The following is a 13519-nucleotide window of genomic DNA, read 5'->3' as shown; positions in this document are numbered from 1 at the left end:
AGCACTGCCCACAGTAATCATTGTGAAGCAGAGGGTGAATAAGATACTCTGCTGTAGAGGGGACATGGTACTTGTAGCACATTGTCTTCAGCTGCTCTTTCTCTTTGGCCATATTAAATTATGTTGTGGCTTCCTTTGCCCACTGCTGCTCTTTTCACTCATTTCTCTATTTGGATTCTTTTTGTGCTGTGATTCAGTCCTCCACAGAGCAGGAAAATGACATCTTCAGACTGTCTGCTGCCAGATCACAACAGCAGTTTCAATTGGAAACTTAAAAGCTGAAGCAGGTGCTGGAAACTCTATTCTCCCTTTGGTCTGATTCATTGAGCGCCAGCCTTCAGCTGAGGAATGGGGAAAGGAGGAGAATTGATTTTGTGACTGAAATCTTGGACTGATTAATATTTGCAGTGCTTCAAACAGTACTGTGAAGGCTCCATAAATTAACTCTGAACTTAGTGGAGCTTGAGGTGGTTGCGGTGCCACTGGGGGAATTGTTTTAAGTCTGAAGTTGTGACTCAGGACCAAGGTGCTTATCTGCAGCAGATGCCATGTCTTTCTAAGAGAAGACAGGAGGAACATACTCTGTTTCTGCTAGTTTTCTGGAAGTCCCCAGATTTGGTAAACTGTGGGTTTGGTTTTTGGTGGTGGTTTTTGGTGGTTTTTTTTCCAGTTCAGTTACAGCCTGAGTGTGCAGCTTCTGTTAGAAGACTGATTCAGAAAATTGTGAATGTTTTCTATGGATAGTTCTGGAATGAGCTCCTGCTTTGTATTTATTATTGCTGCTACTGACCAGTAGATGATCTGGGAAGGGAAGCTCTTCACTCGGTGAATGTTAGAGTGGCTACATTCATAATGTACAATGTCAGAGGGGTATTTTGTGCCTGGTAAGCACAAGTCAGAATTGGAATAATTTTAGTAGGAAGAGACCTCTGGAGGTCATCTGCTCCAATTCCCTGCTGAAAGCAGGACCAGCTTGGAAGTGAGATTGTGTTTAGGGTTAGAGCCAGCTGAATTTCAAATATCTCCAGGGATGGAGCACCAACAGCTTCTCTGAGCAAACTGTTACAGTGTTTGACCACCCTTCTTTAGAAAATGTCTTTCACAATATCTACTTGGCATTTCCCTTGTTGCAGCTTGTGTCCACTGCATCTCATACTCTTCTGCATTCTTCCATTGCTTTATTCCTATTAGAAGAGACTCTTTTCCTAAAAGCATAAGGTAATATGAGAATGAAGAGACATTCTGGCATGTTTGGACCAGAGTAGAGATTTTTTTCATGTGCTATTTTGGAGAAAAGGCACAATGAGCACTTCTGCTATGTGCTTTTTCAAGGGATAGCGTCGATTCAGATGCAGCCTTGTAAGACCTGGAGTTTCTTGACCCGTAGTGTGTAACAGTAGTAACAGTTGTGGTACAACAGCAGGCACTGAGTCTTGAATAAGACTCTCAGTTGAATTTAGGTGTTTTGTTCCAAACCTTGATCTAGAAATTGCAGTAGGCTGAGTGCAGGGCATTTACTTCTCCCGTTTATCACTCAGCATTGACAGGTAGATGCAGTGCTAGGAGGAGAAAAGCCCACAGCTGCTTAAGGGGTGTCTAAGGAATTCTTTTTGTAGTGCTGAATGGGCATGAGAGATTAAAGTATTTTGAAAGGTTTATCTTCAGACAGTGCTTAGTTATTAGCCTTAACTTTTTGGAAACCTAATTGAGATGTTATGAACCAAAACTTCTTTGTAGAAGCCTTATATTCTCATGTCTCGATAGTCTGGACCAAGACTTATATGTAGGTGTTTTCAGATGAAATGCTAGCTTGTGTGTAATTTCCACTTATTATTGGAGAGCAATGAAAGAGTTAAAGTGAAACATCAGTTAGCTATTTTTTTTAACCACCCTTAACAGGAATAACTTCTGCTTCTGCTCATCACTGATCCTCTTGTCTGTTGCCTTTTTTTTTTTTTTTTTTTTAGTTAAAAACATTCTTTTTAATTCAGTGTGATAAAACATCCGTTATTTGTAAGTTGATTGAGCATAAAGTATTTCATTATAAAATGGTCATCCATCACTGGAGGCTGCAAAAAACATTAACTGTGCACTTTTGGCTGGAATGCAGCTTCTCCAGAATAATGCAGCTTCTGTGTAAAGCATGCAGCATAAAAAAATCAACTGTTCAGGAAAACAGGTGCTCGCCTTGCTCTCTCAGAGCTTTGGGATTTCATCCCAAGTTTTTGGAAGGGCCCTCAAAGTCCTTCTGTTACCTAGAGTCACTTTCTGGTTTTAAGCACTGGCCTCAAAGCTGAACAAAATGCTGCTCTGTGTCAAGTGGTTTCATTCTGACAGGGCCGTGAGAATTGACTAGCTGTTTAACCACTGTTATGTGGTTAAATGATGTACATTTTCTTCCCCTTATTCATTAGCTCCTCTGAAAGTTACATTGCATTTTGTTTTTTTCCATAAAGCTCCTTAACACTGCCACCCCAAAAGTGAGCGGTCAGGCCAAGTTGTTTCTAGATGTGACTCCATTATGTCCCTGTTAATTTCCTCGATAGTTCACAGATTGGACCAGTGGGTTTCTGTGTAATAGATTATAAAGATTATTTTGATCTTAACTTGGGTTGTACAGTGCTTGTCATACTTCCATAACTTAAATATGAACTTGAGAAATAGCTTCATTCACCAAGAGTCTTAGTTAACTTTTGGTTTTGGGAAAACCTGGGATGATAGGGCAGGAAGCCTTTATTGGATTGGTGTTACTGTGAGCTGGGTTTTTTTTTTTAGATTATTTCCAGGTAATCTAATGGCACAGCACTTAAAAGGCCAAATGTGTCCCCTTTTCATATGAGGAATTGACACAGAGATGAAGTGACTTGCCCAGGAGCATGAAGGGCAGATGAGTGGCAGAGGCTGGAAAGTAGGCTGTTTTACCTATCTGTGATCAAGGACCTTGCTACTATCCAATGCTCAGTTTATTTGCATATCTGTTTATATCCTGTCAGAGCAAATTCTGTAGGTCTAGGCTTGAAAATCAAAAGGAAATTCTGTCTTTGCCTTTTTAACAGGTCTTGGGAACAAATGCTGTTGAAGTATAATGGTTCCATGTCAGAGGTCATGGTAGCAGAAATGCCGGGGCCGAGAGGTTAAAGCAGAGTTGTGTCCACTGACCTGTTCAGTGTGTGTTGTGTATTTCAGTTGGAGAGTCGGGCTGCGTTGTGCCCTAAGGGAAGGAGAGAGGGATTGTAGAAGGCTACATACGTGTGTGAACTGGGGGCTGGCTTGAATAAACAGGCCTGCTCATCTGCATGAGTTGGAGTTTTGTGCTGTGCTGTCACTTTTAGATCGCTCTTGCTGGACAGCATGCAGTGATGGCCTTTATAATGGTAGGACAGGATCACTCAGTTGAGCTCCTAAAGCACTCTGGTGGTTTATTGTGTCATAAGCACATACTAGATCAAAACCATTAGCAATAGATTAAAATAGATCTATTTGGCACTTTCTTAGAGACTTTAACCAGTATTCTTTTTCTAAGATGCAGTGCTAGTGGCCTGTATGCCAAGGAGTTACTCATACTTCTGATACAAGCCTGCTGTTCAGAATGCCGGTTACCTGTCTTCCGTTAAATGACTGCTTCAGAGAAGCTGATGCAATAGGGAGCAGGACTATGGGGTGGCTAATGTCAAGCCATACTGTACCTGAATCTTTATTTGGTGTTTGTAGTCTTCCCGGGAGAGATATGAGCTGTCAGTATACACATGGACTCTTTCTGCCGTGAAAAACTTTGTCTAAATTGGGAGCATTAAGGATGTGAGCAGAAGAGTGTTGGCCAAAGGTGTTGCAGAGGGAGCTTTGGCTCAGCATGGTGCTTCAGAGTATCATGTTGCCTTCTGGAAATAAATAGTTGCATTCATAGGCTACCTGTACTTGTGTGCATTCTGAAAGGGTAGCCTAAGTAGGATTTGTAGCATTGTTTAGACCTCCTGACAGAAATCACATCAAAATCCTGGATAAGTTTATAGAACTGTGTAGAGCACAATAGGAAATCCGAAAATCCTGAAGTTCTTTAATTCCTGTCACATAAGTTTCTTCAGACAGTGCAAGTGGAACAGAATCAATAATATTTAACCTTACAGGCTGCAAGAAAAAAGTCTTCATGGCAAGTTTTCTTGACCAAAACAATCTAGCTTTGGTATAAGAATGCCAATTATGGGCCTTGCCCACAAAGACCAACTCTTACTGGGGGAAGAGCTAATTCAGATTGAACCTCAAATGGCACAAAGTCTTGCTGCTTGGGAGAGGAATCATTCTGAACTACCTGTACATTTTTTCTGGTATATTTTGCAGAAAAATAGATATTTTTCTCTTTAACTATGTATATAGATCCTCTTGAGTCTGGAGGAGCGGGGAGAATAGAAATCAAAACATAGTTTTCAACCTCTCACCTGTTAATGAACTTTGCTCTTCCCTTTGAGATGGTGCTTTGACCATAGAAATTAATGGGGTTTGTTAGTGGAGGCTGAATTACTGTCCTTACATTCAGATGTGGTGAAGTATAATGCTTAGGCTTCCAACTGGTACAGAAAGCAACTGATTATTTCTCTCTCCAGGCTGCAATAAGGGCAGCTAGCTTTTTATGAATGTGTGGAATCCCTTCATTTCTTCGCAGAGATTTTTAGGTCATTTTGACTCTTCACAGACATTTTATTGTTTTACAGCTGATGCATGATTCCAGGACATGGGAAAAAAAATAATCATGAAGTTGGAGACTGATGTAATACTGTTTCCATGATGCCCATCTTCAGATGGTGATTGCTGAAGTTGAAGCAATCGCAGACCTTTTCAGTTGCAAAAACGGTAAATGAGTGTTAAATCTCAGGCTTCTGCTTCCCTTCCGTGTGCCATCAGCACCTTGTATCAGTAGATTGCTCCAGCACATAGAAGTATGAAGAAATTAATTTATTTCCCCAGTCCATTCTCAAGAACATAATATTCACTTGTTTTCATCATTCTAGGAATTGAGCTGCCTTTTAATGGAGGCAGTCTGAATTTCTCCTTGTGTGTGTGCATGGATTACAGACAGCTTCAACTGTTGCTGTGAGGGAAAAAAAAAAAAAAAGTTGCTTGATATTTCTACTGTTGTAGTGTCTTAAGGGAACAGGTGAAGTTACTGCCACCAGACCAGTCTCTTCTCCCTTTTGCTTCTGTTCTTTTTTCACTCCTGTAGGTCTGAAACTAGTATTCCCACAGTGTTTCACACCCTACCATGCCCAGGGCTCCCATTTTGCATCTGTGGTAATTTGGTGTGTTGGTTCTTGAGCTCTGGGCAGTTGTGTTTTGCCATTAGCACTTGGGAATTTTACTTTCTTGTAATAACATGGTGAAGCACAGTGTCTCCTAGATTAGTTTAGGTTGGATAGAAAAATTTGTGTAAATCATAACAGTAAGGTATGTTAAACCTTTGAGAGATATTTGTCATTAAAAGATTCTCTTTCCTCTTGGGCCATCAGGGTTTTCTTCATTTTGTTCTTTGGGTTTTGTCTCTCTCTGTTGCTTTTTAGACTCTCTGGCAACACAAGAAATGTCTTGGCTTGTTTGGGATTTGTTGTTCTTCAATTTTCTTGTTAATTTTTCCCCTTGGCACTTACGGGCTTCCCTTGAGGAAGAGGTAAACAGAACGGGGTAACATCCAGACAGCTAATTGATGATAAAACTGTAATCTTTTTCTCTAGCCTTTTAGAAGTAGTGAGGCTTTCCTTTTCACAATATGGTGAATTTGCAATGAGAGAGCTATTCATAGCATGGTAGACACACAAAGCTGTGGAGAATTACTGTGCTTTAAAATACCGGGGAAGAAGTTTTAATTTCTCCTGGGCTTTTAAATTGCCTACTTAGTTTGGGCCTGGTACCGTGCAAGACGTGTAAAATATCATAGTGAAGCAAGTCCAGTGACTGAATAGAGTTCTGTAGAGTATCACAACCTAATTGCTCTTCCTTCAACATGTGCCAATTTCTTTTAGAGAGGAAAAAAGTGCTTAAACTTGGCATACATCAAACTGGTGCTGTCAGTAAGATGGACGGATCAGTCCATCCTCTGGACTTGGCGGTGTGCAACGCAGTTCCCTGTAGGTTTCATTTAGCCTAGTCGGCCTTGTTAGAGTGGCCATGCTCTCTTTCTCGTATTAGGACGGAACCTTGGGAAACCTGGCTCTAATTCACAACAGCAGCAAGATCAATAACTATCAACGTTTGGTCAAGGGCAGATGAATTTGTCATGGGATGACTGGTTTTTGCTTTGGTTTAGTTTGGTTTAGTAATTTCATTTAGAGTTGAATGTCATTGGATCAGAGGAGTGCCCATGGGTTCCGAAGTTCAGAGTTCATCCCAAGAACTGGCTATTGTCATGTGCATGGTGATTTTCTGTAAGAAAACTTTCAAAACAATTTCAGCTGGTTCTAAACAGAGGCAAAGGGTGAATCTTGCCTGCATTTCACTTACCCTGTTGTTATGCAATTTATTTCTTTATTTAAAGAATAGTGTTAGACTTCCGGTTACCTGTGAAACTCATCGCAATTTAACTTACCGAAGGACTTTTTCCTTGTAGGTGTATGGGAAGGTTGATTTCTCTTCCTTGGAAGTTGTTCAGACCTTTGTGTTAAGTAACTTCCACCCATGGGGAAAAAACACTTCTTCATAAAGGGGCAGGATTTCAGTTTTTGTAGAGCTATTGAGGAGTTCAGTTTTTTGGAGTAGGATTAAGTGCCATTACGACTGTCACTAACAATTTTGAACTTGCATCTGTCTAACAAAGCCACAAAAGTAGTTGTATATTCCAGAACCTATCAGAGGCTCAGGTCAGCAATACTCCCCCATCTCCTTTCCCTGAGAGCAGTCACCCCCTCTATAACAGATCAAAATTTAAGTAATTCTGAATTTGCATATGTGGCTTTACAAACAATGGGTCTTGATCTAATCTTTTTCTGGAATGTGCTAGCATAATCAGGTGTTGCTCTAGCGCTCATCCTCTAGTATGACATAGGAGGAAGGGCTTCTAGAAAACAAGGATGGATTAGCATTGAAATTACACTTAAAGGTAGATGGGTATTACTGTTCACACTGGCCATAAACACACTCATGGGATAACAATTTGGAAACAGTAGGCTTTTACTGTGTAGAGTTAATTGATTTGTTGCCTTTGATCAGAGCAGTTGTGTCCTTTTAGAGGTATTCAGGTCACAGGGCAGGAGGAAATACTCTAGGATTTGTACCAAGGTCTTCACCTGACAACCTTCAGCCTTACTATGCCAAATTAACTCTCAGTTCACTTTAAGAGCTATTCTTGGTTTGAAGCAGAGACTTTTGAATATAATCTCTGACTAATATCTGTCAACTATAGCTCAGAAAAACGTTTGTCAAGGTGCTATTATTCCAATCTCTACTGTCTCCTCGGTGCTAAGAAATAAGAGCAGAATTAAACAACTTTAAATTTTGAAGGTGCTGTCCCAACAACTTAAGTTTTTTTCTTCGCTCTGCCATCTGTATGACTGGTATTAAAAATTCAAGTGGTGAGCAGTTGTGTCTGTGCTTTTAAGTCCATCTGCATAGAAACCATGAAAGCTTGCACTTTGCGTAGCTTGATGCTTCCTGTTGATGGTATCTTTTTCCTTGTGAATGGAGTGAGTATCTCCCACTTCTCCCAATATCACTCCCTCTGAAACAGAATACTACAACTGGGTGAAAAGTGCTTGCAATAACAGTGGAAACACAGCTGGAGTTTTGAGAGTAATTTTGGCTGAAGATACTCTAGCAAGTACCTGCTTATGAAAAAATGCCCAGAGATTTCTAACGGGCAGTCAGCACAGCTTAATTTGAAGCATGACATCAGATGAAATCCCTGGTAACTAATGGCTAACACTGGTGGGACTGTCAGTGCTCTTGCTTCACCAGTAGATGCAGGAGTTGGTATTTCAGTTGAGTTTATGCCGCCTTGCCCAGAGGATATCAAGAGTCAAATGCTCAGTATGCATTCTGTCATCCTTCCCCAAAATAAAAATCTCAATTCTGAGGGGCGCTTGAGAACTTGGCAGTATGGAACAATGATTTGTTAAAGTCATGTTTAATGAAAGGGAGATAAACACATGAAGCTGAAGTGTGACAAATGAAAGCATTTGTGCCATTGTAATGAAATTAGGCAAACAGAACAGGCTTGACAGCTCTGGGTTCCCCCTGTCAAACTGCATTTGTAATTCTAGCCTTGCATTCATGTGTGGCTGTGAATGGCACTGTTTTGCTCTTGATATGGTGGGCCTGGGCCCCTGAATGACCACTTTAATTCACAGGGAATTAGCTTTGAAGAGTATATTTTACAGGCATACCAAAAAGGCTTGCAGTTAATTCTTACTTCTCCTTCATTGGCTTGAATATCCTTAATTTTGGATCTGTGTTTATTTCTATCATATGTAAACCTTTCGTTAACACTTACTATAGTGCAGTATAGATTTCAGAGATACACAGAGCTTGCTTCCACACATCCCCATAGTGAGCTTGTATGCTGTGTTGTGCAGTCCCAGCAGTCTTTTGAAAATAACTTGCAGTATTTATGTGTTCTGGAAACTAGAGTGTAGGCTCCTGGCTCCTCAGCTTCTCCCTAGCTGTCAGAATCCAGTTCTCTTCATCTATTAAATAGTTTAGATTGGGATAAGACAATTATATTTTGGGGTACCTATAGGTAATGTCAGGTGGCTGCTCTTTTTGATGACCTCTTACTTATCAAGTTAGTGGACATTGCCATCATTATTTGCAGGAAGTTGGACTAGAGATTTCTCTGATCACATTAGCTGCTAAGTCAGACTATGTAAGTAGTAATCTCTTCTCATTTCAGATAAGAAGATCTCTGGAAACGTGCTTTATGTTGCAAGGGCTGGTCTAGACCTTGGAGAAAAACAAGACCAGAACAACAAAAACCCTGTGGGGGGAGAAATGGCAGAGGGTTCTTTTCACTTGAAACCTTGACTGTACCAGGACTGTGCGGAGGGAAACGTGTTCAGGAACAAATGAATGCAGATCACGTGGTTTAGCTTTTTTACACTTGTTAGTCTACATTAACTGGCCGTTAGTGAACTGGAGTTAAATGTTGGACTAAACTTCCTAGCTAGAAGAAGTCAGGGCATGTCTTTCATTGCAGGTGCAGGGTGGCATGTGTTCTGCTCAGTCTGGAGAATTTGTTTTCAGAGTGGTGAAATATGTGCCTCCTCTGCACATCAACTGTAGAGCTGCTGAAGTTGTAGTTTTGCCAAGGGACCTAGAACCAATATGCATGTGCTTCTCTGTGGCATTACCTAATTGACTCTATGTAAAGCAAATTCAAGGTCTGCATATTTTAGAGGAACAAGTTACTGTAGTTCTGTTGGCTAGGTTTGTTAATCTCTAACCAACAGATAATCACAGGACTAAGTCAAAGGAATTCCTCTCTTCCCTGTGAACATGCATTTTGATCTGGGTGAGAGTAAGCCAGCAGTTAAGACTTCAGAAATGTTTTTGAAAAACTGAAGAGTATGGCTACTCAATACTTACTTATAGATAGTTTTAAAGGGCAAATACAGTTTTGCCCTTTTTCCTTGTAACTTTTCTTCTCTCTAACTTGCTGAGAGAGACTGAAAGAACTTCTTCCCCTTGCATGAAAAGACAAAATGTTTTGGTGTTTGGTAGGTGAACTGAGAATAAAGCACATGAAGTCACATAGGCCAGAAAGGCAGTTTTTTCAGGAAGTGTTTTTGAGGATGAGACAGGAAGTACTTGCTGGTACCTCAGTTTTCTGTGGCATAAACTCATTTATCTCCTAAGCAGGAATGCTGAAGAGCTGGATTTCTGCTCTGTTACAGTGTTACCTTTATCATCTTCTCACCTTAAGAAGAAAAGAGAATGCTTTTTCAGTGTACAGTTCAGTACATAAGCAGGGAACGTAACAGCACATGCTTGAAGCATTGCTCTTGTCTGAGCCCATCTGCATTGGAGAAGTGCGTGGGATACAGTTGAGACAGCCTTTCTGAAGGCTGGGCGTCAAAGGCCAACAGCTGCTGCATAAGAGGAGTCCAGGTCATGTGGTTTGAGTTGCAGTTGCCTGTCCTGGGGACAAATGATGTTGAAATAACTTGTCATAAACAATTTTTTCTCGTTCATTTACTCTGATTCGGAACGCATAGCCGATCCTGATAAGAGTCATTCAGGAGTGAAGAGTTGAACTGCCAGAGAAAGCAGCTTATGTGAGCGTTTTAGATCAGGAATGTGCCAACAGTGTGCTAACAATAAGAAACCTCTTCCGAAGGGGACCTGCTCCTGTACCTCAGGAGAAGGGGGCCGCCGGAGGTCTGGTGCAGCTTATTTGCTGAAGTGCCAGAATGGCTGGACAGGATTGCTGAAATGGGAGTTGGGTGCTTAAATGTGAATTAGTTGTTTAAATATCTTTATAGACATGTGTGTCTAAGTGCAAATAATCCATAGGATGAGTGAAGGAAAGCACAGTGTTCTCAAAGGAATTCCATCCTCATATTGCAATTGCCAGCCTGAAGAGTTGGGTTTCTGGTACACTAAAGATATTCTTTGCTTTCTTCTCTATCTTCATGCACTGTTTTGGGCTAGCCGAGCGGTTTTGAGTGTAGGGCTGGTGCTGGTCTCTGCTTTCCTGAAATTTTGTTGAAGGAACCTATGTGAAAAGAATGGGAAGTGGTCTCTCCAGCTGGCCTCCAGAGCAGCCCAGGCTCTTCTTGTAGGACTAAACAATGTTTTAATATATTTTCTCCCTAGCTTTGAGTAGATTGAAAAGGAAGGCTGGTTTTAGCAATCCCTAGTGACATTTTGATCTCCTTGTGGACACTTGTTCAGTTTTTCCTCTTGCAATACCCTTATGCTGAGGTCATGCTTGCAGGGCTCGTGAGATTTGGGGTTTGGTTTGTTTTTTCCCCAGACTTGAAAGCAGTAACCAAAGCAGAACACCATCCCCTGTTTTCTAGGTCAAACACTGAGAAATGTCTCTTGCTAGGAAATATACTTGGAGAAACACCTCTATCAGCAATTTGCAAGTCTTTCACTGGTTATGGTTTCCTCACTGGTAATGCCTGAACCTGAATCTTGCAGAGCAGGAACCAGAATGGTGAAAAATCAGAGCTGCTTTTTTTGGAAAGCTTTTAGAAAAGTTCAACTATGTACTTCCAAACACTCAATATTTATTTTATATAGCCCTTGTTTTGGCAAAGGAATTCTTAAAGTTGTAATAGATTTTGCTGCCCTTTTTGAGGTTCTTAGATACTTTCAGGAGAGCATAGCATTGCTGGTTACAGTTAGGTGCCAAGAAAGAGCAAGACCTTATCTAGTGTCTCTTTCATGAAGTTTAAGGTGCTGGGCAGAACAATTCTGTTTGAAGACTATGGTCCTACCTTGCCAAAGTGTTGTGAAGAGAGTGTTATTCAGTTCCTGCTGTTCTGTGCTCTAAATTAAACTTGAGCTCTGGTAGTAAAAGCGCAAAGTGCACCTTGCAGTTGTTGATCTGAAATGGCTGGCAGGTTGGTTCTGGATACTGCCTTGTTCAGTATATAAGGCTATGAAAACCTTTTGGGGAACGAGCTTCTGAATTAACTTCACTGAGCTCAACGGGATTGAGTTAAAAGAGAAGGATTGCTCTTTGACTTACTGACTTGTTTGCAAAATTTTTACTTTGTTTAAAAACTTCCAAGTAGCTTTAGTGCCACTTTCAGATGCTGAACTGGTAACTCCGGCCAACGAGAGTAATCTGCTTCAAGACGGGATATAGCAAGTATAGCTACATTATTACTGTTTTTCCATGCTCCCATCTTCCTGTTAAAGCAAGCACTGCTACCAAGATTGAGCTCTTCCTTGAAGAGGGAGCTGGTGACCCTTATAAGTCCTTAATGCCTGCAAATGCTGCTGGTAAGAAGAGCTCATTGCAATAATTGAATGAATACTCCTCAGATGCAGTTAGCAGTGTGATTGGTGTTTCACTGAAATTCAGATCTTTCAGACAGTATTCCTTTAATGGGTAAGTCTTGCACTAAAAACACTCTCTCCTTTAGCATATTTTTAATTTTATTTTTAATTTTTTTTTGATAACGCAGCACCAGCTATCCAGTCTGAAACAGTTTTACAGCATACACAGTCACTTTCAGAGAGCTTAATGTAAAATGCTGTGTTACCATAAAAGCTAGAGTCTGAACATCAGGGAAGCTGGCCAGAATTGCTGTGTAATCAACAGTATGTGTCTAAGTTAAATCCTAATTATGACAAGCCATTTTGTGATCTTCGTGGAAGTTGGGAATTTTAGTTAGACTGCAAGGGAATCTAGTCTTTAGCCACATCAAGATTCACAAATTTAATCAAAATTAAAATATGAAACAGTCCCCACTCTTGTAAAGAAAATGTCTATTTGTTGTCCTGAAAATGGATTAATGGAAAGTGTTGTCACCTACATATCCTCTGCTAGCAAGCCTGTCTTCCATTATCTCTTTCCATCAGTGCAGCTAGGTACATCTGCTGAAGTCCCATTTTTCTTAGTAATCAAGGTGCAGCTTTTCCTTCCTGGGCTCACTAGATTGAAGGAGGCTGGAGGAATTGACAGGATTGTGGTAGTGCTAACTGTCCTATAGAAGAGATCAGGTTTGGGGAAGAAGAGTTTGTGTGCTGAACCCTTGTAGTCTTACTATATGTAATGTTGCCCAAGTGCTTGTAACCAGACAAGTGTTTATAAAGCACACTTAAATAAACATTGATGAAAGCATGTCTTATGATCCTCTGCATTTCCATGAGCTATTGAGAGGTGACACAATTGTAATGTCACACCAGGATATTATCTGACAAATTGGGGGAGTTGTTCCTAAGCCAAAAAGATTGAATCATCACGTTCCTTTTAACCTCTCAAAAGTTAGTGGCATTGGCCTGATTTGAACTGATCACTGAAATGTAAGAGACTGCATAATGATTCCCAAAGTTAATTTTCAGTTGCAGTTTTGCTTTAGTCAACAGCAAAACTATTGCACTTTGATGTTGTTCTCAGTGGTCTTAACTATTTAAAACACCACCACCCCTCCCCCCACATTATTCTTTCTCCTTTGTTTCGTCACCATAATTTCTCACAGTTCTGTTAACATGCTTTCTGATAGGCTTTTTATTTTGATACTTAAGGGTTTTCAATAGAAACTGTGATAAAACAGAATTCTGCTTGACTTAGAATCAGAAAGGTTTGGGTTATCTTTTTAAAAGTAAAATAATTGAGTTGTATCAGTAGATAGAAAAGCAGCAGCTTGTCTAAGGACTCAGGGATTACAGGCTTTTTTCTCCCCCACCTCAAAGAAGCTCGTATGACAGATAACTGCAATACTGGATAATCAAGAATATAAATGCCAGTGTTCCTGTGACACTGTTAGCCATTAGACTTGTTAGCTTTTACTAGGAATAAAATGTAGGTTTTAGCAATTTGAGCCAAGTGTTTGTACTTCAATAATTCTGGTCTCAGCGTTATCCA

The 13519-nt window shown here is 40.5% G+C and overlaps 1 protein-coding gene across 3 annotated transcripts in view; it reads left to right on the top strand.

The window, feature by feature from the left end:
• GBF1 (golgi brefeldin A resistant guanine nucleotide exchange factor 1) overlaps positions 1-13519 on the top strand; it is a 109956-nt gene that overhangs the window by 50133 nt on the left and 46304 nt on the right. The window contains exon 1 of one of the 3 annotated variants that reach the window (XM_055816168.1): positions 4779-4845. The exons of the other annotated variants lie outside the window; for them this stretch is intronic. Coding sequence (XP_055672143.1) covers positions 4794-4845 — 52 coding nt within the window. The 5' untranslated portion in view covers positions 4779-4793. Of the gene's footprint in view, positions 1-4778; positions 4846-13519 lie in introns of those variants that run through there. 3 annotated transcript variants of the gene reach the window in all.

The sequence above is a fragment of the Falco peregrinus genome, chromosome 1, assembly GCF_023634155.1.
Source record: "Falco peregrinus isolate bFalPer1 chromosome 1, bFalPer1.pri, whole genome shotgun sequence".
Classification (NCBI taxonomy): Eukaryota; Metazoa; Chordata; class Aves; order Falconiformes; family Falconidae; genus Falco; species Falco peregrinus.
This window is presented reverse-complemented; position numbering and strand designations above follow the sequence as displayed.